The 27,674-nt window shown below is 35.4% G+C and overlaps 1 protein-coding gene across 6 annotated transcripts in view; it reads left to right on the forward strand.

The window, feature by feature from the left end:
* The window catches only part of NEK1 (NIMA related kinase 1), a 49,052-nt gene that overhangs the window by 946 nt on the left and 20,432 nt on the right, over positions 1-27,674 (forward strand). The window contains exons 2-20 of one of the 6 annotated variants that reach the window (XM_055708042.1): positions 1,250-1,397; positions 1,476-1,572; positions 3,564-3,661; positions 5,165-5,248; positions 5,705-5,772; positions 5,886-5,972; positions 7,076-7,130; positions 8,383-8,583; positions 11,657-11,717; positions 12,877-13,034; positions 15,090-15,149; positions 15,403-15,462; positions 15,609-15,656; positions 15,749-15,823; positions 18,858-19,036; positions 19,119-19,253; positions 22,561-22,663; positions 25,654-25,737; positions 26,270-26,353. In XM_055708042.1, the coding sequence (XP_055564017.1) occupies positions 1,281-1,397; positions 1,476-1,572; positions 3,564-3,661; positions 5,165-5,248; positions 5,705-5,772; positions 5,886-5,972; positions 7,076-7,130; positions 8,383-8,583; positions 11,657-11,717; positions 12,877-13,034; positions 15,090-15,149; positions 15,403-15,462; positions 15,609-15,656; positions 15,749-15,823; positions 18,858-19,036; positions 19,119-19,253; positions 22,561-22,663; positions 25,654-25,737; positions 26,270-26,353 (1,854 nt within the window). In that variant the 5' untranslated portion in view covers positions 1,250-1,280. Of the gene's footprint in view, positions 1-1,249; positions 1,398-1,475; positions 1,573-3,563; positions 3,662-5,164; positions 5,249-5,704; positions 5,773-5,885; positions 5,973-7,075; positions 7,131-8,382; positions 8,584-11,656; positions 11,718-12,876; positions 13,035-15,089; positions 15,150-15,402; positions 15,463-15,608; positions 15,657-15,748; positions 15,824-18,857; positions 19,037-19,118; positions 19,254-22,560; positions 22,664-25,653; positions 25,738-26,269; positions 26,354-27,674 lie in introns of those variants that run through there. The other 5 variants (XM_055708018.1, XM_055708010.1, XM_055708028.1 and 2 more) reach the window with 5 other exon arrangements.

Here is a 27,674-nt window from a genome sequence, read left to right on the forward strand (position 1 = left end):
TATCCTTAGTTGCGGTTGTTTTCCCATCTACTGTTTTGCGGAAAAGATTACTTCACTTCTCTTGTATTTTGTCTTGCTACACTAATCAAGCTTATTCATTTTAGTCTTCTTTCATGGTATGGATCCTTCATCTTCCTGAGACTTTAGCAGCATCTGTGTCTGATGCATGGTAATTCTGTTACAAAAAAATGGTCCCAAATCAGGGAGAAGAGCCTCACTTGAGATGGGTGTGTAGTATGGACTGTTAGGGTCTCCTCTCGAAAGGAAGTAGAGTTCAGCAAAGCACAAGTGCTGTTAGTGCTCTCAAATGAGGCTTGGAAGCAGAAAAGCTTAGAAACCTTTGTCTCTTTCAGCTTACAGAAACTTCCTCAGGGTATGGAAGTTCTTTCTCATGTAGAAAAGATGATCTTTTAGTCCACTCTGAATTTGTTTTGACATGTATCACTTTGGTCTTTGTTTTGCCAATTCTGTTTGCTGTTCTGACACCTCTATATTGCAATCCTTTCCAAGTGCAGCTCACTAATATCTTGTTTTTACCAAAGTGTTTTTTGACACAGAACCTTAAACACCATCAGCATTCATCTGAGTAATCTGTTTAATCTCAAAAGGTAGTCTAAGTGGTCAGATAGTATATCTAAAATACCGATTTATACCATTCTTTAATTAATTTATAAGCAACATGGAAAAATAAATTATCTTTGTTTTCAGTCAGAATTAGGGTCACGCTTTTCCACATTGAATAATGATTTAAACTTGATGGGGACCTCTTGAATTCAGTCCATTTTTGGCTTCGTTATAGTGACTAACTTCCAAAATACTGGATTTGGTGCTTCTTGAGAAAAGACAGGGTGGGATCCCACCGTCATAGTTATTCCAAGTAAAGCTGAATGAAAGATTGCTAACCAGATGTTATAGCTCTGTATGATGTGTGCTAGCTGATTCAGAAGATATGGCATTGACTGCTTGCTTTATTTGAAGATAAACACATTCCTTTTTTTATACTGTCTGTCAATATAAAAGATTAAACTCATTTTAGCAATGCAGACCTTTTTCTACACCAAGTGAGCCAACTGTACCAAAATAGAATTTAGACTAAAAGTAGATGATTTACAGAAAAGCTGCAAAGCATGTGACACAACTGAAAAGACAAATGGATTAACATTTTGAGTTAAAAAAAAAAGTAATATGACCTGGCAGGCTGATGACTAACTACAGCTAACTAAATCTGGTGTGTGCATTTTTTGCCTAGTACTCAAGTGAGATGCCTTAAGAAGATAACTATGGATAAATATATTAAAGTGCGAAAGATTGGAGAAGGATCCTTTGGGAAAGCAATTCTTGTCAAAGCTAAAGAAAATGGCCAACAGTATGTTATTAAAGAAATAAACATCTCTAAGGTGAGTGATTATTATTTATTACTGACTCATTCTTTTTGTATTTCTGTTGTCAAATTTTTATATTTTTTTTTTCTTAAGATGTCAAATAAGGAGAGAGAAGAATCAAGGAGAGAAGTTGCTGTGTTAGCTAACATGAAACATCCAAATATTGTCCTGTACAGGGAGTCATTTGAAGGTAAGATTAATTAATGTGGCAGAACCTGAAGTAATCTTAGTAAGTGACTGTCCATGCCCTGCTTACTGCATTTTAGTATAAATTAGTGTGTTTTTTCTCTTTAATCAGTCTTTTTCATACTTTTATTACTTATTTCTGTTCTTTTTGGTTGTTGGGTTGTTTTTTTTTACAATTCCCATGCACTTTTAAAAATAATAGTAATAAAAAAAGAAGTGCAACACTTAAACAGAAATATTCATGTCTCTTCCTTACATGCATCAGTTTTGGTTGATGCTTAAATGAAAGCGTTATGTTCTGTTTCTCCAAAGTGTGAGTCTCCTTGAGTACTTGTGTATACCCTAACGACTTCAATGTTTGTGTACATCATTAAAATTTGATGTCTAAATTTGGGTACTGATAACCTAGCAAGAGCAATTTTATCTCAAAGTCTGTTGTCTTAGAATGCAGTCTTCAGTAATTTCAGTCATAGCTTGGCTTTCAGAGCTGGAAAAATAGATGAGACTGTTTACTTCACCAAGCTATAAAGGAAGGAGAAGTGTAGTTCTACATAGTTTTCACAGTGAATGTCTTGGGAAATGAGCAGAAGGTATAGGTTAAAATACTACTAAAACCCCCCAAATATTATTTGAGATACTGTTCAGGAGCACTGCTCTTTTCTCCTTCCTTTCTGCTGTCTTTCGTGTCTTTTGGGGGATTTTATTTTTTCTATTCATTGAAACAGACATAGTTTTCTGGTTTATAAATCCGTGCTTCTGTCTTCTCTGTAATAGAGGCCTGTTGTTTAAGACTGCTTTTTTTTCTTTTTTCCTCTTACAAGGTAGATCCTGTAATCTGTACTTCACAAGACTTCATGTTGCATATTTAGTAGTAAAGCACATTGACTTTGAACATGCTGATTTGCTTCATAAAACAGAGTTATTTCAACAATAGAAATCCAGACTCCTAGGATTTAAAATAATACTTATTATAAAGCTTAATCAAGGTACAAACAGCAGTAAGCACAAAAGAAAAATCCTGGGTTTGATGTTTTGAAAGATCAATTTCAGAAGCATTCTGCGAAAGTGAAATTTAAGTTAGTTAAATGGTTTAATTAATTTTGACTGTATTTAGAGTTTTTTAAGTGCTGTGATTATAGCTCATAAAATGAGGGGGGGTTTTGAGCAGCGTTTGATTGATTTTATGCATTTATTCAGCTTTTCTCGAAATCATGCCTAATACATGAGTAGTGTAGTTCTTGTGGTTTTGGTAACTTCCAATTTGCTTCTGCCTAATATCAGTGACTGGAAAAGATTGCGCTGGGGAACAAAACTAACTCTGAATTGTGTTGTAAATGTACATACCTTCTAGTGGAAACTTGCATAGAATTTTTGGATGTCTCCCCAGATCTCATTCAAAAATGAGAAATTAATTATTTCCATCTGTCATTGTCTGCTGGAAGTTTTCTCATTGGTCTTCAGTCTCTGAAATGAACTCTGTCTGGTATGAGAGAGCTAGTGATTGTCACGTCCTTGCACTTAGTTTGAGTAATGCCTTGTCCAGGTAAAACTTCCAGAAAGAATTAGGCAAATAGAGGCAACTACCTAAATTAGGACTTTAAGGTCTCTGTTTTTAGAGGAGGGGATCTATAGGAGGTTTGAAAGCATATTGAAGAATGGGTTTATATTGCATGTATAAAAGTGACACTTAGAATTTCATAGTGGTTTTGAACAGCATTTGGGGGCATTGGTTCAGCAGATGTCATTTTTTTTTCTCTACATATCAAAATAGTCTGCTCTTACCAAAAATGGGAAACTTACATTGTGAAACTCAAAACAATAAAAGCTTTTTTTGCTTGAAGTTTGAGAAAAGGACTAATAAGTGATATCTGAAGCTGCATGTAAAAAGGTTAGTATTTTTGTTGATTTTTCTGTGACTGCAGTGAAGATACTTGGAAAGTCACGTTAAAGATGGGCCTTTTCTTTCCTTTTGAAATGCTGTGGTTTATTTTACAGAAAATGGTTGTCTCTACATAGTGATGGATTACTGTGAAGGAGGAGACCTGTTTAAAAAAATAAATGCCCAGAAAGGAATCTTATTCTCTGAAGATCAGGTAACAGCAAGCTGCTGCTATAGTGCTTTGTTTGCGTGATACTTTTTCATGAGTTTTAAATTGTTTTGGTTCAGTTTGGTAGATGTGTTTGGTTAATCTAATAGGATGTTCTCAAGATTCTCATTGCCATCAGTCACAGTAGTATGTTAAAAACAGAAACAGTAGCTGGAAATCCTGCGTATGTTACTTGGGGCTGTCTGTATGTGTAAGGTGCTTTAAAAAAAGTTGGATCTCTTGCAGAGTGAACCATATCTGAGAAATGCAAAATAATGAAGGACAACATTAATATTTTTAAACCTCTGCATTTATTTTTTTTAGAAGATATAATGGCACAGGATTTTTGTTTTGTAACACTGATTTTCATTTATCAGAAGCATAAAATAACATATATTTGTAAGTATAATAATATAAAATATGGCAATATGAAGTTGACATAATTCAAAAGTTTATTTTTTCCATTAGAAAAAAAAATATTGTATCAGAAGTATGCCAGCAGATTTTATTTTCCCACAATACTGGTTATGAAGTAATTTGTACCATAGGAGAATTTGCAATAAACAAGAGGATTTTAGGTACAGATTCGATTAAGTGAAAATAGATTACGTTTGATTCAAAGTTTTGGTTAGAACTGACACATTTCCTTGTTTATAAATTCTGTGCTTGTGTCTGCATCCAGAAGGATCTCAATTTACCTGTGGCTGGAAAGACTTAGTAGTATATTAGGCCTGTGCTGTATTTAGAATAGGGTAATCGTGAAACAATTTGGATGTAATTTGCAAAGCATTTAATTTTTCTAATTTGGGCTTACTTTTGCAAGATGAACTTATAGTGGAAAACTTAAAATTCCTCCTTGCATTATACTGTAATTTTGATATAGATGTACTTCTAAGTTGGGAACGTGAAACCACTATTCTCACGGAAAAGTTTTTGCCATTGGTCACTTTTTGCAAATTTGTAAAAATCACAATTTAAAAACAAAAGTGTTTTGTTGGCTTGTTTATAATCTTCTATTTATATGTTGTTTGTTGCTTTTCTCACTGAAATCTCCTTTGTACTGTTACTCTTTCTGAGGTAAAATATATAAAATTACTGTATGATAAAGTAAGAGTCTCTAAACATCAGTATGGCTTTCTAGGACTGGTTGGTTGACTGCAGGAAGAGTACTGGTTACAGTAAAAGTACAGTCTTTAAGATGCAAGTTTTATGTCAAACATTTTAGCTGATGAAATTCATATTGCATAGTTTTGCTATGTTTATATGTAATGAAACTAGTGGTCTCAGGTTTAATATCTAATTCAGGTAAGATGCATCTTTCATTAAAAAGCTTGCATTGAAGTACTCTTAAGGTTTTAGTTATTCTATGGTATAAACAAAGTTTTATGGGAAAAGGGTAAAATCTTGAGTTATAATTATAAAACTGATATGATAATGTCTTCAGTTGTGTAACTGGGGATGCTTTCAGCTAAATAACAATGCTGATGTTGCATTTTCTTTTATGCATAGATTCTGGATTGGTTTGTACAAATCTGTTTAGCACTAAAACACATACATGACAGAAAAATCTTGCATCGGGACATAAAGTCACAGGTATGTAGGTAACTATTTTTTTAACTGAATTTACCTCCAAAGTTATTTCATTCATCTCTTGCTAGTGTAAGTTGGGAAATTATGGAAAATAAGTCTTTTACATAAGCACTTCTAATAACGGTAACACGTTTTTTTCTTCAGAATTATCTGGAAAAGGTTTATATGGTATTTGTACAAACAGATGAGTCTGTTTGATGCAGCTACTTCAGCATTACTCATATATTTATGTGTGGGGACAGAACAGGTTATGTTTTAGAATGTGTAATACAGTGTTTAATTTGAAGAAGTAGGACAAGAGTAAATCAGGTGTTTGATAGTAGTCAGTAACACTTTTGCTAGTGACTTCAGAGTGATCAAATAGTGAAAAACTATTCTTCCCATAACATGTTGAGAACAAAAATTGTGCAATTGTATGAATGTTTTAATTAACAGACTTCTTAACATTTCTATATCAAGAACATATTTTTAACCAAAGATGGAACAGTACAACTGGGAGATTTTGGGATCGCCAGAGTTCTTAACAGGTAATTCCTTTTTGATGCTGTTCTCTAACTTAATTGAAATCACTTTGATCTAGGAAAACACAATCTGTGCACTTCATATAACTAGTTAACATTCATTCTTATTTTTTTCTTAGTACTGCAGAGTTGGCTCGCACTTGCATAGGAACGCCATACTATTTGTCACCTGAAATATGTCAGAACAAACCTTACAACAATAAAAGGTACTAATAAGCATTTTATTAAACCTTTTTGGTAAGGAAAGTGAATTCTTCTAGAAATCTGAAGATGTTCTGCTCTTATGATGATGAATAGCTGTTCATCTTTTATCTGAGAAGGTACTGAGTCTCACTGTACAAGCAGGACCTTAGTAGGTCTGTGCAGTACAAAGCAATGTGATGCAGAGATGACTTAGCTTAATGCTCTGAATTCTAGACCTAGTAGTGTTCTGAATTATGGTTTTACATTTGCCTACCTGCACAACAGTTGTACCGCCTTAATTTATGCAGTACGAATGTGAAATTGTGTTAACGATGAAATCACAAACACAGTAATTGGATTCTCTAAGCACATGCATAGATCGATGGCTCAGCTTGCTTCAGTTAACAAAAGTTACATGTTTGCTATCCTGGCAGTAGGCTGTATCTGATAACAGCATCCCTAATGTAATTAAAATAGTCATTATCAATTTAGTCTTATACTGTGCTGGGCTGTTTCATCTATTGCTGTGAGTGCCTTACACTAGTTTCAGTTGGTTTCTTAAAAAATAATAATTATTGCAGTTCCTTGTCCCTTAATTTCTTCAATATGGGTTAGAATACCATTGGATAATAAATCCAAATTCTGTAATCCTGTAATGAGCGAGGGTAAGGTAAGTCAATGGTAAACAGCAAATTTGACTTTGAGAATTGTAGTTGCTGAATTAGGTGGTGAGTTTTGTTTGGGTTTTTTGTTTGTTTAATCCAAAGACCTCAGGCAAATGTATATATTTAAAGAAAATAAAGCCCTTGTCAATATTTTGTCCCATTTCTGTGACTGGGTTGGTTCAGGTAAAAAGGTCTGAATAAAATCTGGAGCCAAAGTAACCTCATCTGATTTTAGGTTGACCATATTTTTGGGTTGCTGAACTTATTTATTTTGAGGGGGAGGGGGGTGTGTTGCGGGTGTGGGAGTGGGGGGGGTGGTATGAAGGGTGGAAGATGTACGTACAAGGGAGGGTGTACATACTCAAAATACATTTTCCCTTTCAAAGACAGGTTTCACAGATATGTTACTTGGCAATGTTATACCTAGAACTAATTCTTAACATACATTCTCTTTGATTTAGTGATATATGGGCCCTTGGTTGTGTTCTCTATGAAATGTGTACACTTAAACATGCGGTGAGTAGAAACTTCCTCTATCTTTAAAAGAACAGTGATTTCAAACAGGAATTTTTCTTGATGTTATACAAATGTCTTTCAGTTGATGAAAAGCTTTCATGGTGACTGTTTAAAATTACCTTCAACAGTCTTGTCTCCTCTTCCTATACTGACCATTGTTTTCCATCTGTGTTTTGGTTCATGTCAATCTCTCCATAAATCTTAGTACTGTGTATTTTGTTTCCAGTGCAATTTTTTTAATTAATTGTATTAGCAGAAAAAAAACCCTAGGTGTTGCAACAAATGATGCTGTGAATAATGTTCCTTTATTTCGAAAGAAAATTGATGTTTTCATTGAAAGTCTGAATTTGGACTGTCGGCTTTTATGCAACTGGACTAATGCATTTCTATTTAGAACAGTTAGAAAAAACTCTCAAGGTGAAAGATTTGCCTTCCTCACCCCCCCACCCCCTTTGTGTGGGTGTTGTTTTGAAGGGAAGATAACCCATTTTTTTCTGTCATGTTTTGGGATTTTGTATGGGTTTTGTTTTGGTTTTTTAATAGCTATTTTCATTAAAAGAAAAAATACAACATGAAAATCAGAAAAAAAATTCAAGGGATAAGGATTTCATTTTATTTCAAGCTTTTGTAATTTCTTATTGCTTGGTCTTTCCTGTGGCAACAATGTTGCCTTTCTGAGAGTTGATGGCAATAGGTTGTTTTCCATGAGCCCGGCGATAAGTACTGTTTCATTTTTATTGTACAAAGGAATTGAAATGGTGTGCTTGCTTTCCTGAGCTTAAGTTGAAGTCTAAGCATTCCTTTGGATTTTACAGTGAATGAGTGCGAATGCGTTATATTTTTTTATTTGAAATGTGGCTTTTCTAAGAAGGGCAGAAGACATGATGGTTCAAAGTGTTTGAGAGAGGACATCAAGCAGATAATTATAGATTTACTTTATCCTTAATTTTATATCATTGTCACTGTAGATCTGGAGGGAAATAATTATTTGTTAGCAAAGCTTATATGTCTATAGTACGAAACATCTGTATTCTGATGTATTTATAATCAGAATACTTGGCAGCACATTATTTTGAACTGCTGCTGTAAACTGTTGATGGCCTTGAAATTTTGTTTGGTATGTTGAGGCAGGGGAAAGTGTGTGTTGTTTTGGTGGGTTCTTTTATTTACCTCATGATCTTTATATGCAGCCTTACATGTGGACAGACAGTAAGTAATACATAGTAACTGTTTTCTTTCTTATATGATACAGTTTGAAGCTGGTAACATGAAAAACTTGGTACTGAAGATAATCTCTGGACCTTTTCCTCCTGTTTCTACACATTACTCCTATGATTTACGTAATCTGTTGTCACAGTTATTTAAAAGGAATCCTAGGAATAGACCATCAGTAAACTCCATATTGGAGAAGAACTTTATAGCCAAACGAGTTGAAAAATTTCTCACACCACAGGTATGGAGTTAGTTTTAATTCTAATTTTGCTAAAAACATCATAGGACTTTTCTTTTTCTTCATTATAATGTTAATATACTATGTGGAGAAATTGGAGTAATGGTATTCCCTAGAGCTTTTAAGAGACACTTTCAGTGGAGGAAAAGAGTTTTGCTATGAACTTTATAGAAGAATCTCCAATTACTTAAGTATTTGGTAGCTTCCACAAACAAATTAAAATAGTAATTTTTGTAAATGCATTGCCTTGTGTGTTTTTCTATATAGTGAGGAATTATGAGTGAGATGATTATTTCATTGGATATGCATTTTTTCATAAAATGGTGCTGTCAATGACTTCAGCATCCCTGCTTTATCATAATTTCTTCAATCGTTTTTTTGTTTGGAATTTGGAATGGTCTGAAAGCATGTTCTATGAAGTATTACTAATTAAACTAATACTTAAATATCTTCATGTTTAAATGTATCACATGTATATAACCTTGAGGAAGTTGCTCACTATTCTGTTTAGAATCTGTTGATATCATTTGACATCTATTCATGTCCTTTTATGTAAATTTAATCAAAAGAGATAAAGATTAGCAAGTGAATAATAGTGGTATGAGGTAAATAAATGTAGACAAATTTTAAACTAATAATAGTTTAAAGTTCCAATGAAAGATAAGATTCGTAAGTTTTTACAGATAAGTTTGTTCTAACTTTTACAACAGTAATAGCTTGATCTGATTTTATTTCCAGTAGCTAAAATGGATATGATATTTTTATTTGGAGTTAGTGAGGCAAAATGTAATTAATAATAGAGTACTAATTTCTCCTAGATCGAGTATGAATACTTGCACACAATTTTCCCAGCTGGATCACTAACACGTTTGACTTAGAGATGCTACCTAATCTTAAAAACAACAGAAGAAACCCACACCCAGAAAACACCTTTTACTAAATGTATCAATCCCTGGTCCTGGTACATTCATGTTCAGCTGGAGGTGGTTGTTCTGTAACACGGCTGTAATGCCTGTTGCCTTTCAGTTTCATCTGTGGCTAATGCTGTGTTCCTCTGCCTAAGTTTAAAAGAGATTTTCTGTGTTGACATCTTCAGTGGGTTGCAACTACTGCTGAAATTCTGCTCTTAAATGACAGGAAAGCAGTCTTCCAGTTTTACATAAATTGTTTCTTAATGTTCATGGTTAGTAAGTTACATTAAACAGTAGATCTCAATTAGCATACATTTAAAATAAATAAAAAAGGGCTTTCTGAAAGGTACTGAAGAGTTTCTTTTATGTTTCTTTTCTGTCAGAAGCTGCATTATCATGGAAACATCACACTTCACTTGTTACAGCCTACCACCTAAATTAAAGCTTCAAGATCACTGAAATACCACTAGTAGGAGACCACTCACATGTGTGACTTCTTGCTTACAGAATCTTTTGATGAGAGAGACTGTACAGGTTGAAAAGTTTCTCTGCTATCATGTGCAGAGTCCTAAGTTCTGCACTCTGGTTCTTGGGGTTTTTTTCAGTTTTAACTCTTCAGCATCCATTATAACTGACTGGTAGCCTCCAAGCAAACAGTCTGGATAGTTCAAGATTCTATAAAGACTATTCCTTAAAACCTTGGGGTTTAGTGACTGTACAGTTAACATTGCTGTCGGTTGTTGTCAGAACATTAAGTAACACATTCCTGGCATGCCCAGTCTCTAGAAAGGTGGTCTGTAGTATGGTCATTATCTGTCTGTTAGTAGCTTTACTGTTGTAAAAAATACCTTTGCAGTTCCCATCCTTTGAATGTTCTGTATTGGTAGCACCAGCTGCAGCACTCTTGATTCAAGCAGGATCTTGGAAAATGAGAACATGGTGCTGGCTCAGCTAAAACTCAGTCTTACGCCATATCTTGTGGGGAGTGAACACTGGCTATAAACAGTGCCTGGTGAGGCAAATATGAGCAAGGCAGGGCTATGTGACATTACCCTGTAATACTCTCCCAACCTTCATTTTTTGTTGTCTCATTTGCATCAGCTCAGGAAAGCATCTTCTTTGGTATTTTGTCATCCTCAATAGATTTCTCATCTGTTAGCTTATCTCATTTCTCCGTGAACCTGGTTAAGTTTTCATGATCAGTGAGAAATTCACAGGTCTGCTATTTGTTGCAGAAAGGATCAACTCTGTATTCTAAACCTTCCTCCTTATATTCAGTTGCACCCCACTTCTTATATTGGTATTACCATTTGCTGCGCTTGTGTGTTTCTCTGCAAAATCACATGGTATTTTAGACCTGTCACATTACATCTCAGTCATCTTTTATAGGCTGAAGAGCAAGCTTATTTGTCCTCTGTACTGAAGCTTTTCAACACTTTTAATTATCCTTACTGCTCTTTGAACCTTTTTCATTTCTGCTACATGGTTTTTGAGGTCTTGGGTTCAGAACTACATACAATATTCGAGATGTTGGCCTGTTAATGTTTGAATGCTGTCTGTCAAGGCTCCAATTTTTTACTCCAGTAAAGCTGTTTTCCACATTTTATTATGTTAATCTGATATGCCTGACAGCATACCATATCTGTTGTTCCTAGATAGCCACATATTTTGTCATCTTTGCATCTTGAGAAGGACAGAGAAACTTAAAAACTGTAAATATTTTTAAAGGACTGTTTTTTTGACACAAGCTGCCTGAGATACTGAAGTGAAATTTCAACTATACAGAAATCTAATATGAACTATATGTAAAACTATGTTGATGCTTACATTAACTTTCTTCTAGATTCTTAGCTAGTTCATAAATGAAGTAATGTGCCACCTAGAAGTCAGACTAAATTGCTCTTTTGAAAATTATTTGAGCAATTATGCCAAAAATGTTTGAAAATACCAAATCCAGCTTCATATTAATGTTAGTGATGCTAAATTGAATACATGAAGTTGAGTATCCATTTAAATTTAAGTTACAGTAATGTCATGGTCTGAAACCAGGACAAACAAATACTATTAGTTAGATGCTTACTGGGAGTAGCACACTTTTCTGAAAGCGAGTTCTTTCTAGCTTCAGTCATAAATACTGATGGCTAACTGTTCAACTTTTTGTTTAGCTTATTGCAGAAGAATTCAATCACAAAATCTTCCAGAAGTTTGGACCACATGCTGCGCCAGGTAAGTAAGTGTGTAAAGTGCGTTTGCTTTCAGTTCAGGCAAGATAGTGTATGTAGCTTTGTTCCTTTATTGGTTTTGATGGGTTCTTATACCTGATACTACAAGTTTCAGAAAAAAAAGAGAGGGAAGCAATTTTCCCTCTTCTTCTGGGGAGCTAGATGTATGTAGGATACAAATGATGTAAATACAAACTGTGGTACTGTAATATTTTAGGTGTACTTTTTCCTTTTGCAGTGGTACTACACTTCCAAAATCTAGGGAGATAGTGAAGGCTGCAAATACTGGAAATTACTTATATGCTGTTATTGTATGATTATTTTTCCCCCCTTACTAATGACCAATGGGTAATGAAAAATTCCATTTCTTGTAAAAATGAAGGAGGTTTCATTAGAGATTCCAGGATTAAGCCCTGACTTCAGCCCAAAGCAGTAGAATTTCTACTGCTGGTAGCAAAATAGGTCATGGTTCATTTTGTCCAGATAGTCTTACCTTACTTCATTTTCCTGCATTAGTTTACCCTTTTTCTCCTAGATTTTCTTCTTCTTCCTTTATTTTATTTCATTTCCTTGTAATTACTTGAAGCTGTGGCAAGTGCTTTAGTATCTTTTGATAGGGTTGTATAAGCATTTCACTGTCATCCTGCTATTCTGTAGTAAGACAGCCCTGCGACCACAGAATCAAGTCCACAAATTGGCATCTTTTCAGGAACTCTGCAAGGAAAACAATATCCCTGGAGGCCTTTGAAGCCCTTCCAGAACTCGTCTTCTGGTGATGTTAGTGTTGCAGGTTGCAGTCCAGTGTTGTTAGTGGAAGGGGGCCTGTGTCTGCTTTCGATAAGGAAAACTTTTCCCTGTGTCCATGACAACTGTATAATAAAACATGGCAGCTGAGATAAGCTTAAAATTCTCCAGTGTGCAGTGCTGAGAGTGAGGAGCTCAGGGACTGTATTCTGCTGTTTCTTGTCAAGCATGAAATTTAGACTTGCTGTTTTGGACAACTGGGTATATTGCACTTACGCATCAGCTCACATGAATGAAATGTTAGCAGCTCACTCATTTTCCTCCAGATTTGCTGTTCCCATATCTTGAGAAAGGGAAATATGGTACATTGGCCAGCCTGGAGAACTGTAATGTAAAACAGGGTTGTTTTTTCTTCTTAGCTAAAAGACCAGCTCAAGAACAAATACTGACTTCAGTTGCACCAGCTCAGAAAATTACCAAGCCTGCTGCAAAATATGGAGTGCCTTTAGTGATCAGGAAGTCTAGTGATGCACCTAAAAAGCCTAATGAGAAGAAGTCATTGGCTAAGTCTAGACTGGTAAGCTACATTACTTGAATTGAATTGTTTTGCTTATAGCTTATTTAAATGCTGTGAAAATACTATGCATTCCTTCAAAATGTCTTATGTAGACACATGCATCTGCAAAGAAAGTAGTAGTAGTAGCCAGTGCTTGGCTTGCATAATTGTTGATTTGTTGTTGTTGTTGTTTAGTTGGTTTTGATATAATGATTTTCAGAGACTGCTACCTTAGGTTTGAGTTTTAATTCCACTGCTGAATTAGATGTGCTTTGCATGTCTTCAGTTCCTTTGTTGGTGTTGACCACTCTTAGAAATGTTGGAAGTCTGTCAGGTACACAAAGATCATTGACACTGGATAAGAATCTTTGCATCTTTCTTCCTTGTTCCAAAGTGATCTCAAATTTTCAAAACGTAGAAAACTTCTGTATTCATTTTCTAAAGTGTTCTCGGCCAGAGAAATTGGGTAAATGGAAGAAGAGTTTCCCAGACTTAATTCCATGAACTAATGAGAAATAGTCTTCTGGATACCTTCATACAGTACTTTTGATCTTTCTTCCAGCCATCTTCTCTGTACTCCTTATTACATAAAACTCTTTTTTTTCTTTCTCTCTTTATTCCTTTAATTACTGCATGGCCAGGAGATGTTTACAGTACAGCTAGTTTTGATCTATATGCATGTGCCAGACAACAACAGGAAGCTTCCACTGCAGCAAGGGAACTAATTCAAATTTTCTCTGAATAAGTAATATTGTTGTTGTTGCGGGCGGGTTGTGGGTTTGGGGTTTTCTTCCTTTCCTTCTTCCCATGGTACTCTGGGGATCATAGTGCTGAGATCTCTATCCATCTGTCAAATTTGATAGGTGGACAGAAAATTATCCTTGAGATATAAGTTATTTTGGGGGTTCAAAAGTTATTGGAGGTTTAAGGAAAAGATTGATCACAAAAGTCTTTGTTGGCTTGTGATACACAGTTTGAAAAAGAGAGTAAGAAAAATGGAACACAGAGACTTCTTGTGTATCCTTATGAGACTGTGAGGTTTTTATGTTTTAAGGCTTGGTTGCACATCTGTCTGCTAGTCTGCTGCTCATTATATTTCACCAGCCAACACCAATCCAACTTGCATGGGAGACTGCAAGTGACAGGGTAGAGACTGAGAAAATAGCTTCTTGCTGCATGTAAGGAGTCAGTAATGCTGCAATTTTAAGATCTACTCTTTGTGTGGATTGTGTCTAGTGACAGTAGGTATCCTAGTAGGATAGAAACAATGACTACAGTGTAATATAAATTTTCTTCTATTTGCTGTTGTTCCAGGATAGACTGAGCTTGCAGCTCTCAGCTGGCTTTGGAAGAGCATGTAACAATTATCTCCTATGTTTAGTGATACTCGATTAACTCAGTGTAGTTGAACTTAATTGACTTAAGTCTCTATAAAGGCTTCTACCTTCCAAAGTACTTGATTTTATATTCTGAAATACTTTGATAGGATTTTAGGCTGGCAAAAGAAAATATTTTGAAGCTCTCTATGTTCTAGTACGGCCAGAAAAATAAAAAAGCTTTAAAAGTAACCATCACTTTTTTGAGAAGATGAGAGCAAGCAGTATGGTTTATTACATATGGCTGCTTCTTTACCAGGTATTCAATAGAGGCTGTGTTCTTCTCTTCTATAGGTGACAAGAACCTTGGTTAGAGTTACTCAAGCAAAAATAGCCTGAGGATAACCTAATAGATCTATTCTCCAAATAAGAGCATCTTGATAACTAGGGACCTTCAAAGGCTTTTAATAGGAAAAGATTGTAATGCAGAATGATATTGCCAGAGAAGAAAAATTAAGACAAAACAGATTTAGAAATTGCTGCCTTCAGCTTTCACAAGACAGAGCTTTTAGTAGAGGGTGAAGAAGTACGGTAGCTAGATCCTAACAGTGCTTTGCACTTAGAACCTCATGAGTAATTATTTTAAACCACATTTTGCACATACTAAGTTGTATGTTTAAGATTTTTTTTTTCTGATTAGAATTTTTCTCTCATTCTGGTGTTGTGCTGTCTAATTTGTAAAGTTTCACCTTTTATCCAGGCCTTTTCAAGTCCAATGAAGAAAATTAATCCAGGAGAAGAAAGGAGGAAAATGTTTGAGGTATCATGAAATTATCTGTTAATTTTCAAACCAATCAAAAGCTAAGTCCAGAGCAAGAATGACAACATTAAACCTTCAAACCTTTCCTCCTTATCTTTTTTCCAAACATTATATGACAGTATTTTTTTAATGTTTTTTTTTCCCCTAATCTTTGTGGACCTACACCAGCAATTGGAGCACTAACCTGGCTTGACAGAGATTTGACAGAACAATGGCTCAGTAATAAGTACTGAATTATATGCTTATTTTTCAGGAACCTTCAAAAAGGAAAAGGTTAGAATTGCCTGAGAAAGAAAAACGCCAGAGAGATCAGGTAGACAAGATTCTTGAGACTTCCTTTTTCCACCCAAAGTAATTTTAATGAAGTATCTTGTGGTGTGATGTGTTATATGTTGCATAAGAATATGTAGTAGCTGGATTTCCCAGTTATTAAACATGTTTAATTCTTACACATTGCAGATGAGTTTACTGAAGGCAGATGAAATGAGAAGATTGGAAAAAGAAAGGGTAAAATAAGTTTAAAATGTGTTAATAGTAAGGTTCCATTTTTACGTAGTGATTCCTTGAATTTTGTTTTCCTGTATTGTTTTCTCCTTCAGATGGAACGAATAAACAGAGCCAGGGAACAAGGATGGAGGAATGTGCTTGGTTCATGTGGAAGTGGTGATGTTAAGGTTGGCAGCAGATGCAGAAATGTGGTGTAGTCTGTTCCCCCCGCTTTTGGTTTTCTGGCATGGTCTTCGCTTTTCAGAAAGATCTGTTCTTGAAGGTCAACTCTTGGGACTGTCCATTATTAATCTATGGATAATTTAAGAAAAATTGTATAACAGACTCCCTTCCCTGGCTTTTTGGAATCGTGTGCAGTTTTCATTTTTAATACTTACTAAATTTCCGAATCTCTTCTCTTTCTGCCAGGAACGGTTTTCATGCACCACTTTCTTTTTTCCACTCCTGCTTTCGCTACTTCTCCTCTGCTGAGTCTATGCATGAACAGCTTTCGCATTCAAGTTTGTTCTTGAATTCTTTTGTTGAAATCTTTTTCCAGGTTCTCATATTAGGATAATAGACCTCTTCCCCAGTATTAAATACCTGCTTCTAAGCATTCTTTGTTATTGAGCAACAAAAATGTTTATATATACTGCTAAGTTGTTCAGGAGGGGGGTAAAAAAAATCCTTAATAAGTCTATTTTTTTCTGAAAGCAGTAAACTCTTTAGCCATTCACTTCTTCCATAACTTAATTACACAGTTTAATCTGATTCCTGTGACAGTTTCTTTTTGCCTGTTTGTGTGTGTCATAGTTCTGTGGAAACATAAGTGTCCTGGAAAGTAGTTTCATGAAGTTAGTTGAATATAAAGGTCAGGGTACTTTCATCAGACAGAGCTAGTGCAGAAATTTAAGTACTGCTGTAGTATAAATCTGTCTGACAATAGAAAATGGCTTAAAATGCTGCTGTTTGTTGTGGTGGTAGTGAGTCTTGCAAATATACTTGGCCTAAACATGTTTAATAGGGTTTTTGTAGACAACCTCTGACTCGGCAGTAGAGTCAAAATGAATAGAGGTTTTATTTTCTGTTCCTTGTGCAAGAAGGAGGAATACACAAGCACTTGACCAGGTTTCAGTAGGTGCTTATTAAATCTATTATTTCAAAATAGACATAATCTTTGGATGTGTGCCACTCATTGTATAAGTACAGCTTAAATATAAAAGCAAACTTAAGCATGCCAGACTTTAAAAACTAACAAGTGCTGATTTACTGGAAAAATCAAAAACCATCATTTGGTTTCTATGCCATGCTTCTCTCTCTCTCTCAAGATGAAACTGGAAGGCACCAATACAAGCTTCCATACAACACAATATGTCAGCATAATCACATTTGGATAAGAGCTGCTTATGTTCCTAAAAACAATCATGTTTCTGATCAGTTTTGAGAGTTTTATTCCAAGGTTCTTAGACTCTGCAAACATACAAAGTGTTCTGTTGTAGCTGCAGATGCATTACCAGTCTTCTCCGTGATCTAGGGAAACTGAGGTTCAGTGGCTGTCTGTATTTTCATTAAGTGTCACTGGTGTAAAATGTCATGGCAGCCATGCTAATTCATTGAAATGTCTTCTCCAAATTGGATAGTTTAGTACAGATCTTAATGCAGTCTGCTAGGTTATCGTCAGTCCAGGTTTACTCTTGACTTAATTATCCTTTTCCTTTCTCCAACATGAAAACAGTGTATCCAGCAACTCCCTGACAATACTGTCGAATAGCTTTGTTCAAGCTTTTCAATAATGCAAGCCATATAGCATCTTATGAAGGCACGGCAGCATCATACACTGCATGATTTTGTCCTCCTGTTGTCTTTTTGGGTTGGTTGCTGGCACCTGTTTTTGAGGGAAAGTAGGGAAAGAGGTGGCAAGGATTTGGCTTTGAGTTTGTGGTTCTAGCAGGGGCTATAACTGTTCTGCAGACTGTTGATGAGCACCTGCTTCATAGCATTTGCCTAGAGATTGATCATATTATTTCTTTAGATAATCCTTTTGAAAAACTGAGCTCTAATAATGATAGGTAAAACCTTGAACAGTGTATGTAGCAAGACTTTCTATTTGTAGAAACCATAGTCTTGTATGGAAAGTTATTTTTATTCAGATGAACAGCATACCTGCATAATTATTTGAGTGCCTGGATAAGTCTTTCAGTTAGTATTCTGTCATACGGGTTATGGGCAAATATTGATGGGTATTGAGCAACTGAAACTGAGAATGTGTGTTAAATTCCATTGTCAAACATAATCTGTTCTGGAGCTTCAAAGCAGGCAATCTTAAACCTGTCGCATCTGCACTCACCTATCTGAATTTACTTGAAATACTTAAGACCACTCTGGAAGGAACATTGACACTACTTTTAAAACAAATTTCATAGATTCACTACCATGAGCTATTTGAGTGCTTCCTCCAGGTGTAAAGGGAATGTTTTTATGCATGTGCTGACAACCTTAACCTTGTTTGCCAGTTTCACATTTTCTGCATCCATACTTGGCTACTACTGTATACAGCTGCTTGCTACATATTTTTTTTTTTAATTATTATTTTCACATGAAAGTTCTGTAGGAATTCTAATTCTTTGGGAATGACAGAGATAATTTGCCTAAAGCAGTAGCTTGTGGTAGATGTTCCCCTGATCTGAGCTTTAGTAGGGAAGCAACTCAATTCTGGTGATGAAACTGAAGTTTGGCAACAGTGGGGATTCTCAGATAAATCTGCACTTAATGCCATTCAGCAACCTTGGAAGTGTGCTTAACTGTTTCCAGCTTCATGAAAAAATGTGTGTTTGGCTACAAATCACTCATTAGCACTTCAGTTTGTATTGTATCACTTTTGGCTTTTGTGCTAAAACTTTGGGTTTTGCCAGGTAAGCACATCTATATCCAATTACACTTCAATGGATTTGTTACCAGTAACTTCCAAAAGGTATTACAGATCTCTCGTATATAACTAGACTATTATCAGAGGGAGGTAAAATGATGCATTATTCTGGAGTGCTAACAGAAATTAAGTTTTTAACTGCCTTATAGTTTAAAACAGGGACATGCCAGGAGTAAAAGCAGGACCAATTCAGAATTGTTGCGGAGTAATGCTTTTAGTCTGCTGGAGAGGTAAAATTGGAAGGGCCTGTTTAAACCAGTATTTGAGATTTCCACCCTACCCCTTTTGATTTCCAGGCACCATATTATGGCGGTGGAGGTGGCGTTGGTCCTTTTCCTGTGTCTTCCAGAGGACAATATGAACACTATCATGCTATTTTTGACCAGATGCAACAGCAAAAGGAAAACATTAGAGTAGCTGAAGAGAGGGAAGCCAAACTGAGGGCAAAACTACAAGGCCAAGAAGTTGTTGAAAGGTATGGCTACCTTCCATTAGAAGTTGCATGTGGTCTGCTTTAGATGAAAGTAATGTAAGTTACTGTACATATTTATCTACAGAGGAATTCCACCTGGAATACGTCCAGGAGTTCCTAAGGGGCCTGCAGGTCATCACCATTTACCACCTGATGCTGGTGCAGTTAGGAAAAAAATGAAAAGATTGAAGGAGGTGTCTAAACAAGCCAATGCAAACAGGTTGGACTATGATAAATCCGTAAATCTGTCCCTACATGTTAGATTCTTGTTCCGTGTCTTGTTTCATTTAGTAGTTGGACATGTCTCAAACTCACTTTTATCCATTGGTACTGTGTACCGTCTGTTTGTGTGTTAGTCCCTCGCAGAACACAATTAGAACCAATGGATACCGTAGCTTCCCCAATAGTAGAAAAAAGGATTACTAACAACTGTAACTAGACTTCATCCAAAATTCTTGTCTTAATGCAGTTTCAGATAACATTATAAGCCTCCTCCTTTGCTTTTTTCATAGTTCTGCTTTTTGTGTTACCTGTCAAGATGCTTCCTATTCCTGTCATCTCGTTCTGACTGCCTTCTGAGTGTTTGACTCTAGCACAGGAGAGTGTCTAGTACACTCCCAGAACTGTTAGCGCTTGTTTATTGATCAGTGGAAAACTTCTAGGAGCTTTCCTCATTGAGATGTAAATGCCAGGTGTTATAATGGTGTGCAACTTCCAATTCTGTGATGCTTATTCTTTGCAATTACTATAAGCAGAGTTTTTTCATATATAAAAGGATTGTAAACAAGTATTGATATTTTTTAATTGTTTTCCTCTTTCAAGCAGCTTGTTCAAAACCTCTTTGCTCTCCTTCAGAACTGTAAGCAGTAAATAGAATATCTTTTTTCTAGAAGTTTAGAATGTGAGCATTCCTAACCAACTTTCCTAGAGGGACAAATTGTCTTATGCGTTTGAACTTCTGCAGATCCAGTGATGTATCCTATGGAGGAAGAAATAAATGGAGTTAATGCGAGGAAAAGAAAGTGGCCAAGGAAAACTTTTGTTCCTCTAAAATAATTGTATTCAGTTTTATGTTTTAATGTAATGTATTTTGCCTTTTTTTAGACAGTAGATTTTTTTTCGGTTTTAAAATTTGCAGCAATAACATAACACATTTAACACTGATGTTACAATTTTACAAGCTTTATTTTTTTTTTTATAGTAATTTGGGCTGTTGTGAGCTAATTAAAATTCTTCCTGGTACAACCTGGTACTGGAAGGTGTATTATTCCAGATGATGTAGCTGCATATTTCGATCCTCCTTTATTTATTCTCAGTGCTTTGTTCAAAGTGCCACAGTCCCCAAACCTTTCCTAGACTAGGAAACTGTTTGCCTCGCCCATTTGACAATATTAAATGATACTTGGCTACACCTGGGTAAACTGTTTTAAATTGTTAAAAGTGAGAGAAAGTGTAGTAGAGGGCTGCAAATTATATCATGGAGATCATGAAAAGAAACTGATTCAGTATTTCTCAAATACATGAACTTGGAAGCACTCGATACTGTGCAGAAATTTATTATCTATTTTATTTATAAAATGGATTACCTTAAGCCTTAAATTGAGGTACTGTTTCTTAGAACTTAAATTTTGGTATTTGTACTTTATTATCTAGAAGCAATTTTATTATCATAGCTAGTTTAGCAGTATTTCTTTCCCGCACTTCATTCTTTCAGCTGGAGGTGAAATATAAAGATAAGTGTTCAAGATGTTTAGCTCAAAGAAAGAATTTAAGTAATTGCAGCTTTCTTAAAGATAGGTAATTTAGAGCATATATTAAAGGAAGTTGAGAAATCCTCAGTTTGCAGTCTTTCCGATTACACTACCACAGCTAATATAAAGCTAAGTATATTCAACATCAACAGTCTAAAAATTGTGTCTTGGACAGAAATGCAGTCCAGAAGAAATCTAGTTGAAATGTTTTAGCAATATGAGTAACCCAGCTTTGGAGTAGGGAAAAACATTTCCGTAAAATTTAGTTGAGAAAACTTTTTCCTGTGAATTTGGTTTGAGGCAAATAGGTTTGGTGTTGGGGGGGGGTTGGTTTTTTAGTTGTTTTTTTTTCTCAGGGAAACAGCTCTCCTCCAACACTGTAAGCTAAACTTCAGCTATATGACACAGGTTTGGACAGATTTCACTGTCCACCATTCAGGTTCATACATATGAACAGTTATAGTATAAAAATCTTGTAGTGAGTCAAATACTTGTATACAAAGATTATCAAGTGCTTGTTTCTTTTCCAGTAACACCTATGTGGATCATCTTGCCTTTTCAGAGCGGCCACAGCATTTGTTTTATTGTATCAAATTAGTTTTGTCTATATCTTCCTCTTAACGAATTGTAGCGTTTGGAAATATTTCACTTCCTCCTTGCAGGGGGGCAGCAAATGAAGGGAGAGAAAAAAAAGATGCAAGGATGTTTAATTAGTGTGCTAATTCATTTAAGAATTACTAGCACTAGCTCCTGTATTGCAGAATGATTCTTCTTTAACTGTCTCAGCCTGATGGGTTATTGCTATCAGTTATTGCAATTCCTTCCTGCCTGTTGCTGGACCCCTACTACTCCTCAGTCAAATGAGGCTAGGGGAACCTTGAAAAGGGGGTTGCCTCATCGTTCTGCAATTGGTTAGAATATCTTACACTATTTCTCAGGTTTTTTTAATAGAGAACTTCCTCTGAGTCCACTTCTAACCAATTTGTCAGAAACTGTTTCATTTACCAAATGATCATACGTATGTACTAGGAGACTTGTCAGATGCTCAGTTATGGTAACTTGTACATAGCCTTCTTGTCTACCCAAGCAGGTCCCTGACCTGGGTGGAATATGTCAGGGGAGAAAAAAAAAAATAAAATCTTGTTCTGGCTAATTCTAAGGTAGGAAAATTCTTTCACAGTACCTTTAAAAACAAATAAAAATCCCCCAAGATCCCCCAAAAGGAGTTACCAGAACACTGAGAATTCTAGCACCATGGTGATTATCTGAGTGGTAGAAGCTCTTACTCCAAACGTAAGTCAGTCTGGAAAGACTGCTGCAATTTTGACCTTACTGATTGGCTCATGTGATGAGTTCTTGCTCATGTCTGAAGGGAAACCATGAAGGAGCCTTTTTTCACACCCCACCTCACCCTCCCCCCGCTCCCAAATGGTAACAATAATGAAACAAGCAGAGACATTTTCAGAAGCAATCAAACTAACATTGTGTTTTGACATTCATATTTTGTTTGATGACCAGGATCTGGAAGGACAACAACAGTGTTTTCTTTTGGGTTGGGTTTTTTTTTTTCAATTGTTCTTTAACTTAGTTGAGCCTGTTCTCCTCTGTTTTGTGGAAGTCTGACTTGTGTTTTGGCTGATGAAAGGCATTTTTTGAAGATGCCTTGTTCATAGAAAGTTACCTTTTCTGTGTGTGCACTAGTTAGAATAAATGCAGGGGGGTGCTGAATACTATATTTCAGAGGCTTTCATCTTGCTATGTGTTGCAATTACTCAGGCAAAAAGGATGGATAGCTGCAGATAGAGCAAAGCAAGTTGAAGAATTCTGGCAACGAAAGAGAGAAGCCATGGAAAACAAAGCTCGAGCTGAGGGACACATGGTATGTAATCTGGTCCTTCCTATGTATATTACTGTACTAGGATGCTTTGTGAATCTTTGAAGTAGCATCATAACCATGAAATGCTGGCTAAATATTTTCCTTAAGTATTTAAAAAAAATAAAAAAGACTACAGGAGGTAAGATTTTTGCTTTTTGTTATTTTTTTTATTAAAATGTAACAGAATCGTGCAATACATTTCTCATGACTAAATTTATTAACAAAGAAAATATCCTTTCTTGCATGTGTCTAACTTGTGACTTTCAGAACATTCATTTACTTTTTTCTGTTCGTAGCTTTACAGTTTTGGTTAGAATTAAACTTTTAAGTTCAAGCTACTGAATAACACATAAATTAAGTTTGGTTAAACTAATACAGCTAATGATCGGATAGACTAGTGTGTTTTATAAAACCCCTTCTGCTTATTGAGAAGGTATTATAATGACATCCATCTTTGTCGAGGTTGATGTTTCTAAAACCATTACTCTTTAGAAATTAACTAGTGGGCAGCGTCACAAAATGTTCTTTGTTCTTTATGCTGGCAGTTCTAAATTCAATATTCCTTTAGGAAGTTTGTTTGCAGGAAAGATGTCTTGGAAATGACTTGTTTGCACTAGGACTTTGTGTGGTTGAACTATGCGTTTTCATAATGCGGAGAGTTTTGCTTTTTGAGTGCTTCTCCGCACTTCATATGCAACCAAGTCACAATATCACTGTCAGCTGCTGAAAGTAAACTGACTGTGATGGCATTGCAGTGCAATGAGACCAACTGAAGATTTACAGAAGCCTCTCCTGAGTTATATCTGCATATCTGATCATGATTTACAGCCAGGTCTTTGTTTCAGAGATTATTTTACTTACAGTAAGCAATTCTTAGATACTTCAATTCACTGCTTTGGTGAAGTATCCTTATATACATTACATATGTTTTAAAGTACGAGTCTTCCACTTTAAAACTGTGTTCTGGGTTTTTTTAAAACCTCCAAGACCAGTAAATTTTTGAAAAAATGAACAGTTCATGTTAAGGCTGCCTCTTCTTAGACAAGTCCTTAATAGTACCTGCTTCTGTTTTGTTCTTGTCTTTGTTGGCATTAATATAAATGTATGAGATCAATTAATGCAAGATACCCAAGTATTCAGTGTAATGGTTCTCAGGTTTCTATAATGTATCCAACTTAGCCCAAATGTTTTATTCTTAACTGGCTGCTGTAATAAAACAAGGAAGTTACTGCACAGTTGTAAACTTAACTCCAGATGTTTAAGGCTTGTAACTCAAAGCCAGGGTTCCATTTGCCGTTGATAGCAGTTCTCAGCAGTTTCTTTTCATTTGTGCAGGAAAAAAACTTGATTAGCTGGCAGTAGTTCTCATATAGGGATGGGACTATTGTCCAGACCATGATGATCTGACAGGAAAAATCAGCAGAAATCATCAACTAATATGAAGCTCTTTGTGGTATAAAGATTTGTAAGTTAAATGACTCGTACTAATTTACTCAGCTTCTGTTAAATATAGTTACTGTCAATGTTAATTTTCAAGTGACAGTCTAAAGTTTGACTCGGTGGTTGCGTTGATGATACTTTCATCATCTCTTCTTTAAGAGATGGCTGTGATCTAGTTTGCTACTTCACTGTAGCTGTGTGGCATTGCAGAACATTGAATCCTCGTCTGAACATTTTAATGTAGGCAGATGAGTTAAAGTTAACAATCTACAGAAAGAAAATCAGTTCTCAAAAATCTTGCTTCCAGTTTCTTTCTTGTTTAAAAGCAGTGATACAAATCTCCTTCAGTTTGATGAAAATACCTAAGCGAAATTGAATGCTAGAATTAAGAACAATGAGATTACTTGAATAGTGCCAGTTAGCTTTTGTAAAGCTCGGGAACATGTGTTAAAAATAAAACCAAATATTTTCTGAAAATGTGAATATGGCAAATACTCCTTTCCATTTTGTACGCCTTAATGCTCAAGCTGAAACCAGAATTTATGGAATCCTTGTGAATGTATGCTACTTGTTATCCACAGGGTGGTTCCTTTAATTTGAATTCTGATCACGGAAGTACATTAATGCGCACTGATTTTTTTGGTCAATCTGAGAGAGTGTTCAGCCAGAATATTTGGATTCAGTCCTCCCTATTAAGAACTTAACTAGAGTATTTACTTAACAATGGTTCTCTACACAAGCTTGCAGAAACTAAAGGCCTGGTGTTTTATAAGGCAGAAGGTCTGTGTAACTATCATATGTATATGTTCTGTATTGTATGTTGAGTTAACAAATCAGGATATTTTTAACCTGTTAAGCAGAGGTTTTTGTTATAGCATGAACAAAATAATAATAAGTATTTTGGGGTTTAATCCAAGCAGGAAGCCTGCAGTTAAGTGATTCTTATACCATTTTGTATTGGACTTTCTAAAGGTTGAAATCCTTTTGGTGACAGGACACTGAGTACATCACACTAATGAAGGCTATACACTGTGAATGCATGTGTGTTAGGCATTTAACACAGCTTGTTAGGTGTAATATTTATATTTAAGTATTTTATTAGGTTTTTGAGTTCACTTCTTATTGTATGTTTTAAAAAAAGTCATCATTGTGGACAAAGCTTAATCTTAAGAATGTATAAAGATTCCACTTTTATTTTAGGCTTGGCTTAACAATGGCAGAAATGCCAACTCTATGCAACAATTTGTATGTAATCCAGGTGTAGAAAAACTCATGCTCATTGGAATTTAGGCTTTCTAACATAGCAGGAGAAAATCAGAATTGCAGGGAGCAGGCAAATATATTCTTAAAACTCCTGTCTCTCTTTGGCTGTTCAGGATTTTAGTTACTACCACCATATGTTTCATGTAAGGGAGAAGGGATTATCAGTTAACTTCAGAACAACTGCAGATCATTGATGGCTTTGGTTTCTTATAAGTGAACAGTTATTGGATAAAGCAGGTAATTTTAATGCCCCAGCCACCTTAAATTTGATACCATTAAATGGCAAACAGGGTACACTGCAAAACGTGGCAGATATCTATGGAGGCAGGCCCATTCCTGCAAGAGGAAGGAAATCCAGAAACAAGGAGGAAGAGGTATGCTTGCTGCATGTTTGCCACTTTGCTCGTCACATAAATAGCACAATTTTGACCTTGACTCTGCCTAGTTTCCCTGCATGGTTCCATCTGTGTAACAAAATAAAAGGACTTTATAAATTCCTAGGAAATAATTTGCTGTATAAAATTCTAGAGTTTGGGTGCGTTTGCTTTTTGTGTTGGATATTTTGTTTTAATAATCAAAATAAGTTGTCTACATCTGTGTTAGGTCTTGAATATGCATACATATAGATATGAGATTGTGTATCCTAATGCTGTTGTGATAATAATACATATGATAGTATATAACAAAATGATAGTTTGATACTGGGAAACATGTTCCAGTTTTCTTTATTTTCATTAGATGAGAGTTTTTCTGGAGACTAGTAAGTGATAATATGGTGATAGTAATAGTGTGGGGTGGGATTTTTTTCACCCACCTTATTTTTGTGAGGAATCTTACATATTTGAAGTTAACTACACTGGAGACAGTTTCAGTATAACTGAAACTTAATTCCTTTTGTTGCCTTAGGAATATTTGGCAAGATTAAGACAGATCCGGCTACAGAACTTTAATGAACGTCAACAGATTAGAGCAAAACTTCGCGGAGAGAAGGTTGGTTTAAAAAATTTTAAATACGTACAGAAGTTGGCTGTGGGATGTATTCTTTTATCCCTGTGTGAAGACTTTTCTCGTAGACAGTTTTATATATAGACATGTATTTTTGACATTTAATTCTGTTCCACAGTTAGTGTACTTCCATGTCTTTTTCCAGAATATGCAAATCTGTTTGTTATTTCAGTGCTGGGGGTGCAGCTTCGGTGCCTGTAAACTAACAGTATCTTAAAAACAAGACTACACAATGTTACATCTGAATTTGACATGTAAATTTCTCATCGAGGACTAGCACCTTTGTATTTATTTGCTTTTAGTTAAAGGAACTTTTCCAGAATTCAGTTTTTGACAATGCTCACGCAGAATGTGTACAGAGCAATTCTTTTCATACATTCTGTGGGTGTGTTAGAAATTCTTGGCGTGAGCTCAATTTAATCAATACGCTTTTTTCAAACATCGCTTCTCCAAAATATGTTCATAATACAACAAAATAATATGTTGATAAAGTGGATTCAGAATGAACGCTACTTAAGGCATCACATGAATAATCCAAGCCATACTTGGAAGGAATCCATTTACTTGTATATGGAAAAGTTTCATTTGAGAGGCAATCTATGTAGTAAATATGGTCCGGAGTCTGTTTCTGTCTTTTCATTAACTTCTTGTGTGATCTTGTACTCCCCTTTTTGTTTGTTCTTCCCCTTACTGTCTATTTGTCTTAATAGGGTGTTTGGGTTTCCTCAAGTGATTACCTGCTTATACATTCACATTGTACTTTGTGATTGAAAACTAGAGAAATGTTACCTGCCTCCCCCCAGCACCTGTATTAAGTACTTCCATGCATTTTATGTATCACTATACATAAATGGACGTATAAGGCAAGAGCTGGCCTAAACTAATTTTCAGAATTCAGAGACCAAGTTTAAGAGGTTTTTGTCATGAAGACCTGCAGACACAAACTTTAGAGAGGAGGGTCACTTCTAGAGGAACACTATCTCAGACCAAATCTTGTCACAGATATGTTTATTTCCTCATGTTGATTAACAATTTTATATCTATTACTACTGCATAGTATCCTACTTTATATACAATAAATGAATATATGTATTCATTCCTTTGCCTACTAAGGGTACCAAATGATTTTTCTGAAGTTTTTTGATCTCCAGTCTCTTTTCCGCTGTTAGCTGACTGACACCAAGATTGGCATGACCTTATTTTTTTTTATTTTCACTTAAAAAATTACCTAAAATTCTTGCTTGTGTTTTGCCAAATTATTTCTAATAATACTTTTTGTTGTATTGCAAGATACCTACTAAATAGG

The sequence above is a fragment of the Falco cherrug genome, chromosome 1 (assembly GCF_023634085.1).
Source record: "Falco cherrug isolate bFalChe1 chromosome 1, bFalChe1.pri, whole genome shotgun sequence".
Lineage (NCBI taxonomy): Eukaryota > Metazoa > Chordata > Aves > Falconiformes > Falconidae > Falco > Falco cherrug.